Source organism: Poeciliopsis prolifica, unplaced genomic scaffold, assembly GCF_027474105.1.
Source record: "Poeciliopsis prolifica strain line A6 unplaced genomic scaffold, Auburn_PproV2 SCAFFOLD005, whole genome shotgun sequence".
Classification (NCBI taxonomy): domain Eukaryota; kingdom Metazoa; phylum Chordata; class Actinopteri; order Cyprinodontiformes; family Poeciliidae; genus Poeciliopsis; species Poeciliopsis prolifica.
In genome coordinates, this window is record NW_026562380.1 from 18,610,372 (window position 1) to 18,630,912 (window position 20,541).

At 40.6% G+C, this 20,541-nt stretch overlaps 1 protein-coding gene across 1 annotated transcript in view; it reads left to right on the forward strand.

Annotated features, from left to right (window-relative positions):
• The window catches only part of slc24a3 (solute carrier family 24 member 3), a 39,038-nt gene that overhangs the window by 14,671 nt on the left and 3,826 nt on the right, over window positions 1–20,541 (forward strand). Inside the window, exons 3-12 of the mRNA XM_055029426.1 lie at window positions 13,500–13,576; window positions 15,195–15,269; window positions 15,388–15,472; window positions 15,577–15,680; window positions 15,956–16,030; window positions 16,200–16,225; window positions 16,332–16,385; window positions 17,995–18,122; window positions 18,968–19,128; window positions 20,161–20,401. Of these exons, the coding sequence (XP_054885401.1) occupies window positions 13,500–13,576; window positions 15,195–15,269; window positions 15,388–15,472; window positions 15,577–15,680; window positions 15,956–16,030; window positions 16,200–16,225; window positions 16,332–16,385; window positions 17,995–18,122; window positions 18,968–19,128; window positions 20,161–20,401 (1,026 nt within the window). The remainder of the gene's footprint in view (window positions 1–13,499; window positions 13,577–15,194; window positions 15,270–15,387; window positions 15,473–15,576; window positions 15,681–15,955; window positions 16,031–16,199; window positions 16,226–16,331; window positions 16,386–17,994; window positions 18,123–18,967; window positions 19,129–20,160; window positions 20,402–20,541) is intronic.

Here is a 20,541-nt window from a genome sequence, read left to right on the forward strand (position 1 = left end):
GGAATTTGTCATCACAGTTATGGCTAGAATCAGAATCAGCTTTCTTGGCCAAGATTGTGCACATAAACAAGGAATTTAACTTTGCTTTAATGTGCTTACAGTGTATGTATGAGGGTAACAGGAAATAAAATTGAGGATTTTATGTGTATGTGCCTGCCTTTTTTTCTCTGCGAAGAGAAAAAGAGGCAGGTTTTGGTAGAGCAATTACTCTTATTTTGTTTCATAGCAGAGTAGCTGAGTACTCTGGCTGTAAGGTGTTTGTTGTGTTCTTTGGACAGGCAGCATGAAGGGAAGAAACTGAATCTGTGGCGTATGGTTTTTGCAAATATCACTCTTTATCACCGATCTGACAGTAAAAGCTAAAACAGTTTGTGTCTGGAATGTGTGGGGTCTGCAAGTTGTTAGCTGTCCTTTTTATGACCCTGTGACCTGTACAAGTTCTGGATGGAGGAAAAGTCAATCCAGTCTGGACTGTCCTGTTTTATGGACGAGTGACTCCGCACAGTGACTGACAAAACACAGGGCGGACTGAATAATGACCGAAGAAAGTCCAGCCTCCTGAATAGCGTCTTATGTGTCTGGAGAAAGGGGTGGTTCCTAGTACCAGGATGTGATCCACATTGAACAGAGCTGTTGGGGGTGTTCTCTGGAGGTCCACCGTCTTCTTCACAGTCTTGAACGGTTCTGACCACACCAGTGGACCAGCTGATTCGCATCCTGTCTGTATGCAGGCTCATCAATGTCCTGGATCAGACCTGTGAGTGTGGCGTCATCTACAAATTTTAAGAGTTTCAAAGATGAGTCCACTGAGATGTAGTCATTGACAATTAGACCCATATTTTTAATTACATAAGTCAAGCTAGTGTTACAAATTTTTTTATTATTTTGCAAAAGGTTGAAGTCTTATCAAATAAAATGTGAATTGTAAACATGTACTTGCTGTACTATTGGCTCTGAGCTGAAACACATCTCATTTCCATATTCTTACCAATTTTGGGAGGGACTTTTCAGTGAATACCTGACTGGTGAGCCAGTAGGTGGCAGTAATGCAACTTTGAGTTTTTTGCCAACACGAAGAAGATCGGAAGATCGGCGAGCCCAACCTATGTTTCATCTGACTGCTGGCTGCATGCGTTACTTTCTGATCACATTGATGTGATGAAGTGAGTCAGTCAGTCTGGTTGATGTAACAGTTTGTCGGTGTATGATAGGTACACAACGTTGATTTTGTTATCATAGTAGTGTACTTGCTGGGTAAAATACATACTGCATACCTCTAGTGACAACAAATTACAAAAAACTGAGGTTGAAATAGCTGAATAATATTAAATATGGTGTCTCTTCGTGTTAAACAGACACTCAAAGTAGCACATCTACTCAGCTTCCTGTGGACTTTAAAAACAAAAAAGAAGAAATCAAACCCAAACATTCCTGTGTCGTGACATGCAGCAGCTATCTCTGGTTCCCCAGCATGTACGGTGAATTTCAGCTGTGACAGGATTCAGGATTAAGAATGAAAACATTCAGAAAGGGCTTCTGCAGCAGTCTAATCCCATTCTGAACTGTTCATGCTGAGCTGGAGAACTGCTGCTCAGCCTATGAGGAATAAACATTCACTGAAATGGAAAAGGTTAACAATTTCGGATCGTTATTATGTCACCTTTCCAAACAGAAATTAATGCAACAATGGTAGAGACTTAATGTATGTATGGTATTCTCTTGGTGTGATACTACTGAGTCAAAATGCCCGATTTTCATTATGTAGTGAACACAAGAATTTGAAATTAATATCAACATTATCTATTCATGATTTCAGCTGTACTGGTTGCTTTTTTCAGAGTTTAGTAGGGAGATTACAAATTGTCATTGGGTTATTTTTGGCACCTTTCGGTCTATGGACAGCATGCCTAAGAAAATTCAACAAGAGGGAACAGGACATGAAGGCTGCTTAGGCTCGATTGCTCAGATGCCACAGAGACAAGTGCGGGCGAGCAGCAGACGATTTTCAAGGACTTGCAATCAACAAAGCAAAAGCTACTTGAGAAAATAGACGAGAAGGCTGCTGAAACTCAAACAGAGCAGCAAAGCACCACTGAGGAGCTTAAAACAGGGTGGATTAAAGTCGAAAGGCGCTCATCAGTTAGGAAACGGACCCGGATCCAGAGGAATTTAGCCTGGGTGACTTGTTTTGAAGGCCAACACTGACTGAACAACTTCGTTCGCTTCCTCCGCTACCATTACTAAAACTACAAGCAGAAAAATTGACGTCCTCATTCACAACTTCTCTGTTCCCAGATTGACCCGTTCAAAAATCGGCTGGAGAAAAACCCCAGTGAAGAATGGTGTGCTCAGACTGCGCTGAGTGGCCAGACTACCGGGACGCGACCAATAAACCCCTTAGAATTATTGCCTTGAGAAATGAGTCTTTGTGAAGTATAAAGCAAGGCTTTAAAGTGGACATATCGTCCTTTTAAAACCGTAATTTTCACATATAAATATTTCACTTATGGTCTACATATGGTCTGAATTTCTCTGTCTTTTTTAAAAGTGAGTGAGACATTTTACGCCGCGCACAGCGCTCTACCCCTCCCTGTTCGGCCATTTTGATCGTTTAATGGCAGAGACACAATTATCTACCAGCAGAGAAATGTTTTATTCCAAAGTTTATTAAAGATGTCAACAACCATTAGAGTCGTATTAAAATATTAATGCTACCACTGTATGAATGACGTAAACAATGCGTCAGCGTGGGTACTTAGTGTCAAGAACATCACTGAATGCATTTAGATCATGCTTTACCCAAGACAAAAAAAACTAAACCAAAGCCAAAGAATTATATTCAAAACATACAAGTTTTTTTTTTTTTTGGGTCAGCCGAGCGTACCAAATAGTCCAGTCTATAAGGACATTTTAGAAACCCAACAGTCACCTACCGTGTGGTCCCTGTACCTTCTGACCGAAGGTGATGAGGTCATTATTTTGTCCAGCAGACCTGCCTCGCGTATGGTGCTCTCTGTGTCTGTCGATAAGTCCGAAGAAAATTCCTGCTGAAACGGTTTTCCAGGTAAACATTCCTAAAGGACAAAAGGTGCAAACACATTGATGAAGTCCAAAGACTACCAAAAGTGAGAAAACGGTCCGCATTGATTTGAACTACCGGCTCTTTGAAGCTTGGACTACATTTCATCCTTAACACAGAAATTCAACAAGGAAAAACAAAACTCTTATTTCAACGTACCATCTTTTCCTCATTTGCACTGCCAGTTTCACAACCTTTCCCTTTTAGGAGCATTTTACTTTCACAAATGTGTTTGCAATTAAGCAACAGGCGCACACTCGCATGCTGTTAGAGCGTCTGATTATACCTCAAATGTTAAACAGTTGGTCTTCTCACGTTGCTTCGTGTTCCCTTTAACTGATCTCCAGGTTTTATTGCCTGTTGTGTCAGTCGGAGACAAGCCATGCAGAAAACAGTGAGGAACGAGTCACAGTTGTCACGTAACGTGATTTCATTTAACAGTCGAATATCATAGAGGAATAGAGAAGCTACTATGGCAGGCCTCTGCAGGTAGACACATCAAGAGACTTTCATGTCTTTATAGGACTGCAGAAAACACTAAATATGCAGACCACTTTTCCGTAGTGTCTCTAGTGATCACTTCGAAGGGTTTTAAAAATTCTCCTCCTGGCCAGCAGGTTTGAAGAAAATTGTTCAGAGCTCTTGCGTCTCTATTGGGGCGTGACTCCAAAGACAAGTCTTTGGTTTTCAAGTCTTGTCTTTGTTGTGGGGATCAGTTATTATCCGATCAGCTCTGAGTTTTATTGCAGTGGGGGATAATGTGGCAGCGATGTCTCCAGCACAAGAAAGGCCAAGGAATTAGATCCATTCCGTTCGTGGATAAACGATCCAGACTCAGACCTGCCCGCCGCTTTGGGGGCATCAAACTAACACCGTCTCACAGATATTGGTTCTGCTGGCTCTGTTTGACCGCTGGTCAAACAATTATGGACAAAGAGAAAATCCTCTTTTTCATGGTGATGGGAGACAATTTTATTGGTGAGTGTAAGCAAGCTTACCTGGCTACCAGAGATCCTACTCTGGTTTCCACCGTATCCAGTTCCCTTCTCTACACAGTCCTGCAGGTGAATCTCAGTTAAAATAAACACTTTCCCCTCTCTCTGTCTGTCAAACTCTCCTATAGCCCCGCCAAGTTTAGGGAGTTTTGTGTCTCCCCAAAGAAAAAGTTTAATTTCATTTCAGTACAGTTTATTGGAATAGCGACAATTCACAACAGACGATGTAACGATAATGTTGTCTGGAGGCACTTTGCAAAAAAAACTGTTCTTTCAGTTTGTTGTGGAAAAAAAGTCAGGTGAAAATCACTCAATCAGGCTTATTTAAAACCGTGCGCACAATGCGATAAAAATGCCCACCACAAATTCAACCATATATATGTTCCAAATGGTCTTAATTATCAAGCGGTGCCTTATGTTCAGTTTAATATTCAGGACCGCTTAAAAAGTTTTCTATCTGAAGTAAACCCAGCGGATTATGTCAAGTCATTGACTTGCAGCATTCACTCCTCCTGGATAAGCATGTTTGACAATAGACAGTCGTTTGATGATGATGCTGAGTGACTGCCACAGTAGAGAGAAATGTTTCAAAGTAGAATAGGAGGCAGATCCTTTAGTTCTTCGACTCCTCTCCTAGTCTTAGTCCATGAGGCAGACACACTGTCTACTTTGAACAAAACTCATTTGTTTTAAGACTTTGCTGTCTCGTCATGCTAACATCAGCTTTGGCTTCTTTTTAATTACTTTCCTCTTGTGCTTCTCTCCAGTTTGCATTATTCCTGAAGAAGCGGATAGGGCAGAAATGATGCTACCATCAGCTAATTATTATAAAGTCAACAACACAAGCAATTGTTGTACTGGTCTAGGAGGAGTGAAGGCTGCAAGTCAGTGAGAATCTGCAAACTGCTGGGCTTCCTAGATAGAAACATTTCAACTATCTGGGACAAATATGTCTGGCAAACCACCTCTGACAGGTAAACCATTAACTTTAGCTTTAACTTTAACTAATCCTGCCATGATTGCTTCCTTGTTCCCATACCGGCCTCTTATCGTTGAGTCTCTTTTGGAGAGTCAGACCTGAAGTCCGCTTTTTAGAAACATCCCCGTTCCTGTTTGCACATTTGTACATTAATTACCAAGAAGTGTTGTTTTACTTTTACTCGGTTAAGGTTTGATAATTAAGCCACTACAACAATCGCCAAAATGCAAAATTTATTCAGAGATACTAGATGAGCGACTATCATTAAATATTGTTGATTTGTTATTCATTTAGACTTGTGATAATGGGACATCAACCTGAAACACTTAAGGAGCTAAATGAACATCTTCGGAGCCCAAACTGGTTTGTGCTGTGTAGTACTGATAAATTAGTCTGCATAACAATTGTTACACACATTACATTAATTATAATATTGGGTGTAATTGTAACACCATTGACAGACACGACAGGATGACTTAAATTTGAACTTGTAGAATTTGAGTGATTTTTAAACACATGTAATCAGATTTGTTGCTTTCTGTTTGCTGACACATCGATTAAATGCCAATATTAGCATGTAACCTTTAGCATGAGCCTGAGACACACTCACACACAATAAGTTTTTTCATTCCCCTGTCTGTCATAAACTTGCTATTTGGGCTCATTTATATTCCTCAGGTTTCCACATACTTATCTGAAAACGCCTCGTTTCCTCAAATTTGATCTTTTGTTCACATAATATGACCGACTTCTGTCACCGCTCTCTTTTCCCTTCAGTCATGTTATCACAATGACGTGACGACATCACTGCTATCTAAATACTGTTTCCCTTGTTGGTGTCGGAGAGATCCAAATTGTAAAAATCTACCCAAGTTAGGAAACAGTGACCTTTATTTTATGGAAGTCATGTCGTGGCCTTTTATGTGTTTGAGTATTTTGCTGCTTTCCAGGAGAATAACTAAGGAAGCTGGGATGCAGCAGGATGGATGAATATACAATTGCACAACTTAAAAGTGATAACAAGGTCACCAAAGTGCCGAGCTATGGCCAGTTTATCAGTGATTAGAAAATAATGCCATATCTCCTGAGTTTATTCGGTTTTTTTGTGTCGAGTCTCAGTGTGCATCAGTTTAGTGGTTGTCATGGACACAGACGTCGATTGTCAGGTTCTTCATAGTTTGGATGCTGTCTGACCCGTAGGCAGAATTTGGACCCTTATATCAGACACAGTGAAAACTGTGCAACTTTTAAAGGGAAACTTATGCACTGGTTGAAATCAAACCAGTTATGTAACCATTCTGAACGTCTTCTACTGACTATTTTTGAGGGCCTTCTATCCTGATTTTAGATTGTATCTGTCTAGTTGTTATTTCTTGTGCAATTGCTTTTTTTTTGTCTTCTTTTATTAGAACTGTGTGAAATGTGCTCTGACCTGCGAATTGCATAATAAGGCATTGTTGTTTTATTTTTTGGGTCTAATTTGTGTTAATGTGAAAATGTTTTCTGCTAATTCCTGCATGCTTCCACTGCCATGAATTGTGGTGATGTTCATTAATGTGAAGTGTCATAATCAAATAAATAGGTTAAAATGTTTTGATAGCTCTGCAAAGAAAAATCTAATCAATTAAAACAGATATATGGTCAGAAAAGAAAGCATCACCAATCTCCAGATATAAGAGCAGAGAAGTTGTGGGATAAAATCAAGTCTAATGAGTTTCAGGGCACTTTTTTCCTGGGTGTGCTATAATTAACTACACAATATTTATCTATAACCATATAATTATAGTTCTTTTTTCTGATCACGAGTTTTCAGAATTCAATTAGTGATATGAGGCTTATTAACCCGTTGCCTTTTCAACAAGACTTTGGGAAAAGTAAATGTAAAAACAATTCTATTATGTTGTTTTCTATCAGGACTGCACATCCACTCAGATGTAATTTGAACCACTCAGATGTAATTTGAACCTTCCTGCCATGATTGTTTTGCTCACTTGAGGCAAGTTGTCTGAAAACTGTTAAGCAGAAGTCATAAATATGCAGACATTTATTACTGCAGGTCTTGCATGCAACCATGCTTTTCAAATAAAAACAGTAGATGATAAACAATATGATATTTTTAATGCAAGTCTTCAACACATCTCAGGAGTGTCTTGTGGTGAACTATGCTCTTATTTAACCCAACAAACCTGTAGCGACTGCGACACGTGGCAAAAGAACAGATCACTCCGGTTCTTTCAATTCTTTGGGCCTTTTCGAAGTTTAATCTGTTGTTAATGAATACAGGGCAGTATTTATTCAGCCCCGATGTTACTTGTTGTCTAAGATGAACTCGGGGTAAGCCTTTCGTCATACTTTTGCTTTCTTCTTTTGTTTCCTGCTGACGACGGCTGACGTGCTAGGTAATACCACCCACAAACTTGTAAGCACTTGTGGCAGAATATAAATACAACCACATGCTGGAGTACGTGTACAGCGAGTGTAAGCTGCATGCCTTTTTATGCACTGAACTGTTAACGACTAGCAGGCGTAAGGCCACGAGATCGAGAATCTCAAACTTACATCATGTTTCTCCCTCCGACTTGCTGCTGTTTACATGTACATGTGGTGCACCCACTGTTTCAGTCTTTGGCTGCTCAGTTCAGAAGTGCGAAAGATTAAGCATTGTCAAGGATTAAGCATCAGCATCTACAGGCTGTGGAGTTTACTAAGGAATATCTGTGGGACTAAATACGTTCCTGCTGGCATCGGTGCTGAAAAAGTGGGTTGTGGGATTTTGGTAACATAATTCAACAGTAACGTTGCACTCAAGCACTTTGCACGTGTGCACTTAAAATAATGTGGCAGTAGCGAGCTTTTAAGCTTTTATTTTTGTTTTAGCTGTGACTGCTCATGTGTTAACACCTTTTATGGTTTAAGTATTCATTTTGTGTTAATGATTAACACTTGCACTGATAGAGCGATCATCATAATGATATTATACTGAGCACAACTGACTGTCTCTGCAATAGATTAAAGATATCTCAGGATGTGTGGGTTGTGCAGGGACGGTGCGATGTTTTTAACCCTAGACCAGGGATGTCCACAGTGAGTCCTGGAGGGCCGGCGACCTGCATGTTTTAGTTCTCTCCATGGTGGCAGTAAGAACCTTTTCAGCATGTCAGTGTTCTTCTTAGACCTCTAATGAGCCGTCATTGATCCAGGTGCATTAAACCAGGGAAAGACACGCAGGATGCCGGCCCTCCAGGACCAACTTTGGGCACCGCTGGTCTAGATCTGTACAAGTCCTGGATGGAGGGAAGCTCCGGACCCCCCAGCTTTGCAGACCTGATCGTTCATTGCAGTTTGATTTGTGGATGAGCCAAACCACACAGATTTAACAGTCCTTCAACTAATTAAGGCGTGATTGGTTCTCCTCAATTCTTTTGGAGATGAATGTGTTGTAGGTACCAGCAGCGACTCCAGTCGCTCCGAAGCACTTTTCACTGTATTTACTTTACTTACCTTTGTTTTAACTACGTATGGGTACAGCATAGTTAAAAGATAGATCTCAATTACTTTCTTTCTCATTTGAGTGTGAATTTCTTTGGCTCTCATCATAATATTTAGCTTTTGAGGATCTTTTGGTGTACTTCAGTCAGGTGGCTGATTTTTTTAAGAGTTGTCTTGATTGAGAACAGTGATAAACTGTGATAAACCACAGGTAAGTTAGTTTTTTCCTACAGGGCAGATGCAGATGTATATGTGTGTGTGTAATATTTAAATTACTCTCTGATGTTCTGAAACACACAGTGGTTTTACAAAAGTAAAAACATCAAGAAGGGTGCAAAGTCTTTTCACACCACTTTAGTAACTGAATCCATCATTATTGTTTTTCGCCACTTATGCAAAACCTTTAGATTTTTGACCCATATCTCTTTCTTTCATATAATGTGGTTAATGAGTTTTCTCATGGCCTGGGGGTTGTTTTGATCAAATATTTTTTGGGTTTCCAGTCTCATAACACATGTTTGTGGAGGAACCGCTGCCTCATATTCACAAACATTGTGAAATATCAACTTTTGTTGAATTGATCAAATGAATTTCCTTCAACATCCCACCAACCTTTAAAACAAGAACAGCACAGGTCAAAACAGAGGCAAATTAAATTAAATCTACAGTACAGAGACTGCAGAAAATGAAAGACAAGACCTGTGAGCATCACAAGGAAGAAAGCCGGTGATAGAAGTTTGCATCTCACCAGAACTAAAGATGCTTTATCATTTCTGGAGAAATGTTGTGTTTCCTGCAGCACTGCAATGTGCTCAGATCCCATTAACGATGTATAAGATTTTGAGGATTTTTCTCTCCTTTCGTGAACCTCTGCCTTTGTTAGGAGCACACTACGATTATGTAATGCTGGGGTTATTATATAACCACCAGGGGTGGTAGCAGTGTAGATTGAGCTGGGGCTGACTGTGGAGTAACGAGAGGCTCCACTCGGGTCTGTCTGACAGGCTCAGCACAGGGATTTTAGAACTGACTGTGTTAATTGCTAAATCATCTCCTCACACTGATACTACAGGATGTTTTAAGATGAAAATGCTTTGGGAATTGAATACACATTGTCACTTCTTGTTCTAATGTTGTGCTTTGAAGTAGATTCAAAGCACATGTTGTCTTTAAAAACCATATATATATCTTCTGTTAAGTAAGTTTTGTGTGTTATTGTCATGGTTTGCAGGGTTTTCCCCAGTGTATTATAAGCCTGGTGGGCCACCAGGCTTCACTTGTGGCTCCACCAGGTTAAGTATTGCTAATTTATTTAGGTCTTTTTAAAATGTTTGCATTTTTAAGGCTTTATTGTTGGTGTTCAGGTATTATTCTCCCAATCTTTCAATAACACGGAAATATCAAGTGATATTTCTGATTCAGTTCTGACGTAATGCACAAGGAGTTGAACTTGGACACAAAAGGATCTGTAAATCAAAGAAGGGAAAAAGTCCAACCCACACATTAGAGAACAAACTGAAATGCACAAAACATGAAAAATAGAAAAGAAACAAAGGACTGACCTACACATCAACTAGTGATGATAACTATAGTGAATTAAATAGAAAATGGCGAGACCTAAATGGCAGTAATAAACCCAGAAAACTAAAACAGTTGTTGATCGGTGTGAAAGGAACTGCAGTAAATATTCCCATCAGCAGCATGGGATTGAAGCGGGATAACAGAACTGACTGTTTTACGTTTTGCACGTATCGGCACAGTAATGGATCACATCGCTGGTTTAAATGTGGTGCCTGAGTGCCGTTAAAAAAAAAAAAAGATGAGAACATCAAGCCGAGTCCTGACTCAGTGAATAAAAGAGATAAATGCATGCCAAAGGTCTTCCTTTCCATTCACATTTCTTCTCTCTCCTTCCTTTCATCACTTGTTCCTTGGCAGCGCTACATCATGTCAGACTGCAAACCTTCCCCCTTTCTGCCTTGACTTTCTCTCTCTCTCTCTCTTTCTCTCCCTCTCTCTCTCTTTCTCTCTCTCTCTGTGCTCCTGTCACTTTGGATGAGCAGACGGCCTTGTGTTGTGTTCGGGCCACACAGGGCAAGCTGAGGCTCCAGCCGCCTGACTCACGAGCTCTCGGCAACAGGGAAGGGAGAATGTCACTGCGCATCGAGTTGCCTTCACGTTACACAAGGGCACAAGCTCAGCTCACAGACACACAGTGGAGGAAGAGCACACAGAGCCTCCCGGTGCAGAGAGAGCCACGCAAATCCCAAACACACACAGTGACAGTGGGCTGATGCTATTTTTAACTGCCTACTCCGTTGCACGCTCACATTCAACAGGAAAACACACATGATGACACGGAGATGCAGCACATTTCTGCTTGCTGTGATTGGCTGCTGATACCAGACAGGAATGGACGTGTGATAGAAATGTCTGTTGAAAAAGTGTCCGCGATTGGGAGCATCTTCTAATGTATGGGAAGCCAACGGCAAACTCCAACACATCCTTGGAGTTTGGTTTTATGACCTGATGACATCGAATAAATGAAGTTCTTGTCTTAATCCAGTTGCAGGTTTCCCCCAGAAAACCTGCTAAGCCCGGAGGTTGGGCACTGCGGCAGTCATTCATTCAGCGGCCTGCCATCTTTTTGAGTTAAAAAACTATTAAAGTTGACAGGGAATTTGAAAATATCACTTGATAATTATGTGTTATTGGAAGATTTATGCTTACATACTGTATTATGAAATGCAAACGTAAAAATAAACCTTAAAATAAATGATCAATGGTTAGCATGGTGGGGGACCAAGTAAAGCCTGGTGACCCGCCAGGATTATAAACACTGCAGAAACATAAACCCTGCAGTGTTTATGTTCCTGGAGCTTTAAGCAACAGCATGCAAATGTGCCAGACGTGTGAATGTCGTCACAAAAACATTTACTGTTGCACAGAGACTCTGTACATCGGTCTGCATAGGGACTCAGATATTTTACATGAAGATTTGAAAGTTGACAGAATCCAGCTGTTACTCTTCCACTCCTTCCTTTGATCAGTAGATCAAAGGAAGGATCTACTGATCCTTCCTTTGAAGGATCAGTAGATCAATTCATCTTTCACTCAGATTTATTGATTAATCCCTGGCCATCTAATATCTGCAGTTCTTTTTGAACCGAATCAGAACCTTGCTTTTCCCCACACAAATTGCAAATTAATGAACTATTTCTATGGTGCTAAATTGTGTCCATAAAGTTTGTTCAAACGAAAAATAAATTGAAACTAAAAAAAATGTTTTGAAACTGAAAAAATAACACACTTCACTGATGTAACCTGCTTATGTCAACGTACCAGTGAAAAAAAAAAAAAAGGACAAATTTGCGGGGCATTTTCGGTTCGTGTTTACCATTTCCTGTGCTGTCAGAGGAACACAGAGGAGCCGCGAGACTGACGGCTCCACTAAACATGGCCTCCTCTTCTAATATGAGCACTGGTGACAACATAAAGGCTGGTTGTCATTTTATCACCCTGGGAAACAGAGAAAGAAAACAGAAACATTCAATATGTAAACCCAAGTGAATGTGTTTCTGTTGGAAATGTGCTGCATAAATAAACTTGACCTTGACCTCCAGGAGAAGTTTGTTTCCTTAGTGATGTTTTTGTAGCTATGCCCTGATTTCTACTTCTAAATAGCCTTTTTCTCTGATATTCTCTTTTTTTTCCTTCATGCTGTAAGCCAGGATTACTGATGAACCAGTGAATGGAGCTTTTATTTTTATACTACAATCACTGGAGACACACTTAGTGCACGCTGCTGATCTCCTTTCCACTTATTGTGAGACCACTGGCACCAACTGACTGGACCTCTGTTGCATTAATTCAGTCACTTTGAAGGTGGGGGTTGAATATTTACACAATCTCTTAAGGTAAATAGTTCATGTAATTGTTATTATTTTGTTGAACTCTGTTTTTTCTTTTACATTGAAGAGTTTTTGCCATTTATTTTTTCAAAAAAGCCAAATATTGATGGTCACGATTGATTTGTAAAAGTAATACAAAGGGTAAAACGTACCAATTATCAAGGTGGTGAATATTTTTATAGACATCGTTTGACAGAAGTAGAGTGAACATTGTCATAGGTGGCTGAATTGAAGTTTCTATTATTGTTGTTATTATTATTTAAGCGCAACCTATTGATCAATACGGTCATCTTGAACTTCTATAGTTTACATTCGATCTGTGTCTGGTTATTCGGATGTTTTTCAAAGGTTGAATTTATTTTAACTTGCGATTTAATGCCGATGCCATGCATTTGGTCGCTGAACAGACTCTGTTACGACTAGGTGCAACAACACAGCGCTTGTTGAAGCTGTGTGTCATGGAAACTAAGCTAATTTGTTTCATATGTAACATAATAACAAGACTTGTAAAGACACTGAAGTTCATCAGCATAAATTGTTATTTATCGTCGTTGTCAGAGAGGTCATTCTGTGAGTGAGGCTTACCCAGCCAATAACCACCAAAGACCACCAACAGATATGAAGCAGAAGTCAGAATTGTTGGGAAATATGTGGGAGCAGGACATCTGCTGCGTCTGATGTCTGTTGTTTTTTCCAGCCATGACGGCTTCCACAGCTGTTTCTTCTTCCTCTCTCCTCCTCCTTCTTCTTCTTTGTCTCTGTTTAGAATTACAATCTGCAAGTGAAATGATCAAATCAGTGCTAACCTTTCCTCCAGGTGTTATTTTATTTATTTTTTTGTCTCATTAAAGTGAAAGTGGCTCCACACATTTTCTTGTTGTAATCTTTCCTCTGAAAATTACTGTGGTGTTTCTGTTCACTGAAATGTTCCCAACCAGTTGACTATTTATCCCTTTTCCCTGAGGTGTAGAGTAACTACTTACTGTAAAACTCCTGAATACTTCAGCTTTATTCGGGCTCTTTCTTTTGTTCTTGTGTCATTGCAGCGATCCACGAGTTCCCCAGAGATTATTTCACCAACCAGGAGCGCACAGAGGGAGCAGTGGGCCTCCATGTTCTGTGTGTAAGTGTCATCTGCAGCATTCTGTTTTATCAACAAGTCCGTTTCCTTTACTATAGACCTGGCATTTCCAAAGAAGTTCCTGTATTTAAATGAACAACGTGGTGAAAAAGCGTCTGCTTTTTAAGAACCCAGGGCCTCCAGAGGTTTAGAAAATACCAGACGGACTCAGTTTTACATGACATGTTGACCAGGAGCAGAATGTAGACAAGGTGCTAATGTAGTGGAAGAAGCTCACCTCGTATTTACAGCGGCTGCAATATTCACGCACCTGGAACATTTTGTCCTCTCACAGCTTCGAACTTCAACAGATCGTGTTGGGATTGTATGTGACAGAGCAACATAAAGTGCAGTGCGTCGCAGCAAAGTGCAAGTAAACTGGCGCATCACATTCAGGCTATTTTATTAATAATAATTTTACAAAATATAATCTGAATCTGAATTCCAGATTCAGATTCAGATTTATTTATGTCCCAAATGGACAATTGATGTTACTGCAGGTATAAAAACTGAAAGTCAAAGTATCAAAGTTAAGAAATACAAAACAATAAAGCACACCAAGACAGACATCAAATATAAATTGATACATAATGTTAATGTACAGCGGTGTATATCATTGTGGAGCGACAGTTGCTATGAACACCAACAATCAGATGCGACACCCCGACCTCGTCCTGAATCAACAAGAGAAATTGCTGTAGTGCATGTATACAACACAAGCCTGTGTTAGTTTGTCACTTCAGATAAATAGTGATGCAAGGCTGAAAGTGGAAGCATTACACTGAGCAAGACCCTCTCCCTGTTCTGTTCATCCCGAGACATGAGTGAGCCCAAGTTCTCACCTGAAGGAATGTAAATATTGCCTTCTGTATTTCTCCAAAACATCTTTAAAAGGTTTATCTCTAAGGCATCAGCTAAACTGCTACCTGAGCTCATACAGGAAGTGTTTTTTTGAAAGAGAAGGGGTATTTAACTCAAGGGGTCACTCAGACTTAAGGATTCTTAGTTTACGCACAACAAGAAAGAGCTTTTGTATTTCAACTCGGGGTAAAATTATGAAAATGAGGAGTTAAAACAAAGTCAAAATTTAATACAATTTAAAAGGAAATATAAGGAGACTTAGAAATATGGGTGAGAGTTAGCACTAATGTGTAAATTGAGGCTAACGCATATGTGTGTTTGGGAATGGATGTATATATTTAGACATATGTAAAGCCAGATAAAATGGAAAATTAATTAACCTATGTCTTTTTATTTATTATTTAATAATGGAGGGTCCATCTGAACATATTGTATTAGTTTATGATGTAGGAGTTCATAAATTTCATATGTCTTCCTTCTCCTTTTTTGCGTGTCAAGATTAATGTGGGACAAAAATATGTCTTTTGCATTCCTTGTTCATGTGAGTGATTTTATACTTCTACCCAGTTAGAAATAAGTAAATAAATAATAAAAACAAATAAATGAAAGCAAATGATGAAAGATATGCATGCCTGGTTTGCAGTAGTGCACCGTTAGCAAACCACTAACCACTTGAATCAGATGAAGTTGAGAACAGATTGTCTTTCTGCAGGTGCTTTAGTGGAGTGAGTGTATTCATTGTGTGTCCTGGTCTCTGTAGGCAGTCTACATGTTTTATGCCCTGGCATTGGTCTGTGATGACTACTTTGTCCCCTCACTAGAGAAGATTTGTGAGGTAAGACATCAATCCCAGTCACTCTTGCACCTCTGCTGAGGATCTCTAGACCGTCTGAGGCTCGTCTTCCTGTAGAGAAAATCCTCTCTCTCTCTTCTTCCTCTCTCTCTCTTCTCAGCGTCTTCAGCTGAGTGAAGACGTGGCAGGAGCCACCTTCATGGCAGCTGGCAGCTCAGCTCCTGAACTCTTCACTTCAGTCATTGGTGCGTAGCTTTTTGAACTTTATGCTGACCCTGAATGTCTTCGTCCGTATGGTGGCCTCTGTAATCTCTCTGACACATACGCAGCCGTTTATTCTGTCGTGCAGGAGTGTTCATCACCAAAGGCGACGTTGGCGTGGGCACAATTGTGGGCTCTGCCGTCTTCAACATTCTCTGCATTATTGGAGCGTGTGGCATATTCGCTTTGCAGGTACAAGACAAAACACACACACACAGAGAGAACGGTGCATGGCTTTTGTGCATTGTTGTCGCTATGAAGTTCTTCATAAAGCAATCAAGTTTATTAGGTGACAGACAGAAACGTCTTGGCTGCATGATGATCTGGGTTTGATTATCTGTTTTAACTCCTGAAATGAATTTGTCCACTAGTTTGAGTTGTTCACTGAGGGGGAAAAAAACATCTATATGTGGAGCTTTTCTGTCACCACAGCATTTAATCTTAATCCTCCTGTCACTGTGTCTCAGACCATCCGTCTGTCCCGCTGGCCTCTGCTCAGAGACTCGGTCTACTACACACTGTCTATCTCTGCCCTCATAGTGGTGAGTGTTGATGGTATTCTCTACCAAAGTACCAGTTTGTTGGATGGGAAAATATTACTATCAAATGCCATAAATCACATCAGTGATGGCTTTCTTTTAAGATCAGAAAACCCGAGTGAGCCCACATCACGTGTAATGCTTTGCTTCTCGTCTCTCTTTCATGCAAAAGTTTATATATGATGAAAAGGTGGTTTGGTAAGTGACGGAGTTTCGATGTTTACCACAAATTTGGTAGAATTCTTTTTGTTTTTGTTTTATTAACCCGGGTAAAACACGGTTGACTGGTATTTTTAATCTTTAGGTGGGAAGCTCTGACACTGATTCTGATGTATTTCGTCTACATTTTGATCATGAAGTAAGTTTAAGACTCAACCACTCACTATAAGAAACTTAATTTTTTTGTGTATTCTTTATGTCATTCATGGTCAGGAGAGACTTCTTCCTCCTCATCACATCCATTCTGTGTATTCAGTGAAAATCAAAACCAAGGGTTTGGGCATCATGACCCCTAACAGTAACTTTGATCATGTTTCTGTAACACTGCATCCCCAAGACAGAACTGTTTGCTCCCATCATGAGTTATTTTTTTGTATATTTGTTTCCCGTAAACTGTTGGAACTACATACCACAAGTACATTCATTTCCAGTAGTTTAATTAATGTTATGATCATAAATGTTTATGTAGAAATATACAAAAAAATAATGTCTCTGTTTAGTGATGAAATGTTTACTATGAAGGAGAAAAAAATCCAAATCTACATTTGGGGCCTGACTGACCCGTTTCTCCATCGGGTCAACATTGCTTGGGGTTGGAGTTGGGAGTCAGAGTTGGACTGAGTCTGCAGTCTGTTGAGGTGGAAAAGAGGACGTTGTCCAAGTTGAGGGCAGTTCTAGACAACACTATCCACCCTTTGAGCGCCGTCTTCTCCCAGCAGAGGAGCACTACCACTACATGCCATTGTGATTTTTTTCTTTTTGTGAAACAGTCACAAGTTTTTACTGTGCATTATGTTTAATGTTTGTAGTCTAATATTGTTTATGGATGGTTGTGTATCCATGTGGGCATAATCTGGATTAATAATCCTAACCTATCATATAAAGGACCTGTGTGAGTCTGACAGAGTAGAGCAAAAGATTTCAGAACTAGTCTGTGGAGGACTAAAACTGAAATAATTAACACTAAAAGGAGAAATAAATCAGTCAATGCTCTTAAAAGCCACCAATTAATTAAAAAAGAGAACTTTTTATTTTTATTTCTTCAGCTTTGTTCCAACAAAATTCATTTTCACCACACCATTTAACATTTACTGTTTTCAGCTCTTCTTTGTTTTTATTCTTACATGAATTAATTTTTCATTTTATTTTTGCCCCACAACTCCTTTCACTTCCATTTGTTCTTTTTACTTGTTTCCTTCTCTTTTTACTTTAATGTATGCATTTCTGCATCGTTATGCAAATGAAGAGGGGCATGTCTTCTGCCAATTGGGTTGTTAGCATTTTACCACTTAGAAGCTAATGCTCTAACCCCTGACTATAATTTGTTGTGTGGACGGAGCAGAACATGTAGGGTTTGCAGAAGTTGAGGATTGGTTTGTATTCAATGTGGGATGAAATTGTTGCAGAACCTGGTGGTCCAGCCAACTAAAAAGTCAGTTTTGCCAATGAAATAAAGTAAAAATGATTTTCTCTGCTGCTCTCGCTGCTTTTTGTAGAGCTTTCCATTCTGACGCTTTGCGTCTGGCAGCTTTTGTTCAGTTTTCATTGTAACTAGTGTGATGATCTGGACCTCTTAGGGATGACAAACACAGACAAAACTAGGAGCAAACTGTATTTCTCAACACTTTGTATAACCAAAGTAAATAACTGAAAGCTAAAACACAACTAATCTGATCGGAGAGATAAACAGGAGACATGTTGCAGGTCCACAGAGGACATGAAGGACATGATCTGACTTCCTGTTGCAGGTTGAACTGCTACATTGTTCGTTTCCTCGAGAGACAGAAGAAGAATCCATCTGGTTTAAGTAACGGAGCTGCAACTAACGCTGAGCTAGATGATGGCTATGACGCTACAGCTGTCCTGCTGAAGAAAGGTACAACTTTTATTTGACTTCACAGCAAGTTGTTCAGAATGATTGCTGTTCACCTCAGTTCAATGTCCTGTACACAGACGGCCTCCTTTAAACTCTGGACAAAATCTTCTTGTTACTTGTCTGTAGAGGAGGCTGGTTCTTCTGGCCAGATGGGTCCACTAACAGACCCTAACTCTGTGTCTGATTGGTTCGGATCCTGAATAGGGCAGGAGAACCCTCTCAGAAGAAATATCTTTCATTTTTATAATTCATTTTCTAAGTTTTCTTTTCTATTTTTGCAAGCTTGAATTGATGCATAGCCTTGCAACAACCCAAACTTGTCTATGGTTGCCAGTGTCATCAATTGTGTTGGAAGCATGTATCTGATTCCGGCCCACAGCAGAGATGGGCCGCGGCCCGCAGCTCTCACGTGTCTGTCCCGTCCAAACGTTCAGAATGTTCAAAGTTTATTTCCTCTTTGGTTCTGGATTAAGGCATAGGACCTGTCTTCAGAATCAATGGAAAGTAACTGTTGTTTACACTCTGAGAGGACAGATACTTGCTGCTCCAGAATATGAGCAGCTCCAGGAGGTCAAATAACAATCGAGCTTAATTAACCAGAAAGCAGTTAAGACTGATGGAGCCACTCCAAGTATGTGGCATGCCAAAATAAGTGAATCTTCATTGGTAGAGGGTGCATGAGAGTAAGTGTAATCTCATTGCATGACAAGATGCCACCATGGCGGTTGCCCACGTTGCCCATCCTCTGTTGTTTATGAGAGTTTTAGCACAAACAGCTGAATGGTGTCGACATATTCTGTGTTAGTCATGGTGCTGCTGTTGTGTGTGCGTGTGGCTCTTAATAGCAAACCACCACAGAAAGCCATCTGTGCTGATGGTGGACGAGCTGCTCTCTGCGTACCCCCACCAGCTGACCTTTTCTGAGGCCGGCATGAGGATCATGATCACCAGTCACTTCTCTCCGAGAACCCGACTCACCATGGCCTCACGGATGCTCATCACCGAGGTGAGGTCAAAGACACAGAAACTCAAATTGCTTTCATCCGGGCTGTGAAGTCTCGCCTCCAGAGGTTTGTAGCTGTGGTAGACATGTGAAGGGGCAGGACAGAGCAGGGGATCCAAGTCTTAATGCCCATTTCTTGCTGCCTAATCTTTACAACAGCAATAGGGTCCAGAAGTGTGGGATGATGGGCCGTACTGACACGAGAGGAGTACCAAGCAGTGCTCTCTCCTGCTTTGCTTCATCCTAATTTGCACATGAACTGCGGGAGCTCGGGCTATGCTATGGCATTGCCCGATCTGTAGCTCTTGAGAATCTTCCCTGCCAGCTGTGGGCTTTGAGGATTGAGAGTCAGAGAATAAATGTAGCTGTTTTTAGAGGTTTTCTTTAGAGAACGTTAGAGAACAGCCAGTGCCATGAAGACCGAGGAACACAGCAGACAGATCAGGGAGAAAAGAGTGGGGTTAGATTTTAATTTAAAATATGAGTTTGGTATAATATGGCTGCCTCCACTTACATTGATAGAAGGAGGGTGTTAAAAAAGGAAGGAGCTGAGAGACCCAAGGTGACGAGATGTGCTGCAGAGAACCACAGCTGAGAAAGGGGGAATATGTTCACAGGACAAATAGTCATGGAGTCATCTGACCGTATGGATGACCGGCTAGAAGTCATTGTTGAAAGAGATGAGAAATGTTCTTGTATTACGTTATACCAAGTTCAGAGGACCCCAAAGCGCTTCACACTAGCTTCAATCATCGCGAACTCACTTGGCCCTCTGACCACCACCAGCTTGCTCAAAGACACAACAACAGAGATGGTCTGAGCGGGGATTGAACCAGCAACACACTGATTGCTGGACAAACTCTGCTCTAATCTCCTCTTGAAGGGTTGTTTTCCTTTCATTGTCACCACATATCCCTTCAATAGGGGTTATGGTTGAAGAGTTGTAGTTGCAGAGGCAATTGAACGCTATTTACCAGTTAGAATAAAACCCCGTCTCTATCAGAACTGAACTTATTCTTACTTCGTGTTGTGCAGAGACAGAGACTGATCAACACACGGACTCTGACCAACGGCGAATCAGACGTCTCTGTCAAAGGAGGCGGTAGACGGGGCATCGAAAATGGGCTGTCCAGGGCAGAGAGGCGCCTCAGCATTCGCCGTGATGATCGAGAGGCGGGCAACGAGACGGAGAACGAAGACAACGAAAATAATGAGAACGATGAAGAGGAAGAGGAAGATGAGGGAGATGGACCTTTTGTGCCCTTCCAGTGCCCAGGTGAACTGTTGAAGGCAATTCTCCACCTCTGTTGTCCCAAGTTAGCAAATCTTAGTCTTTTTTCAGCTGCTGACCACTTTTGATTAAATTGCTGTTATGGATGATGAATGTTAGTATTTATTTCTGAGCCTTCTCGTTCT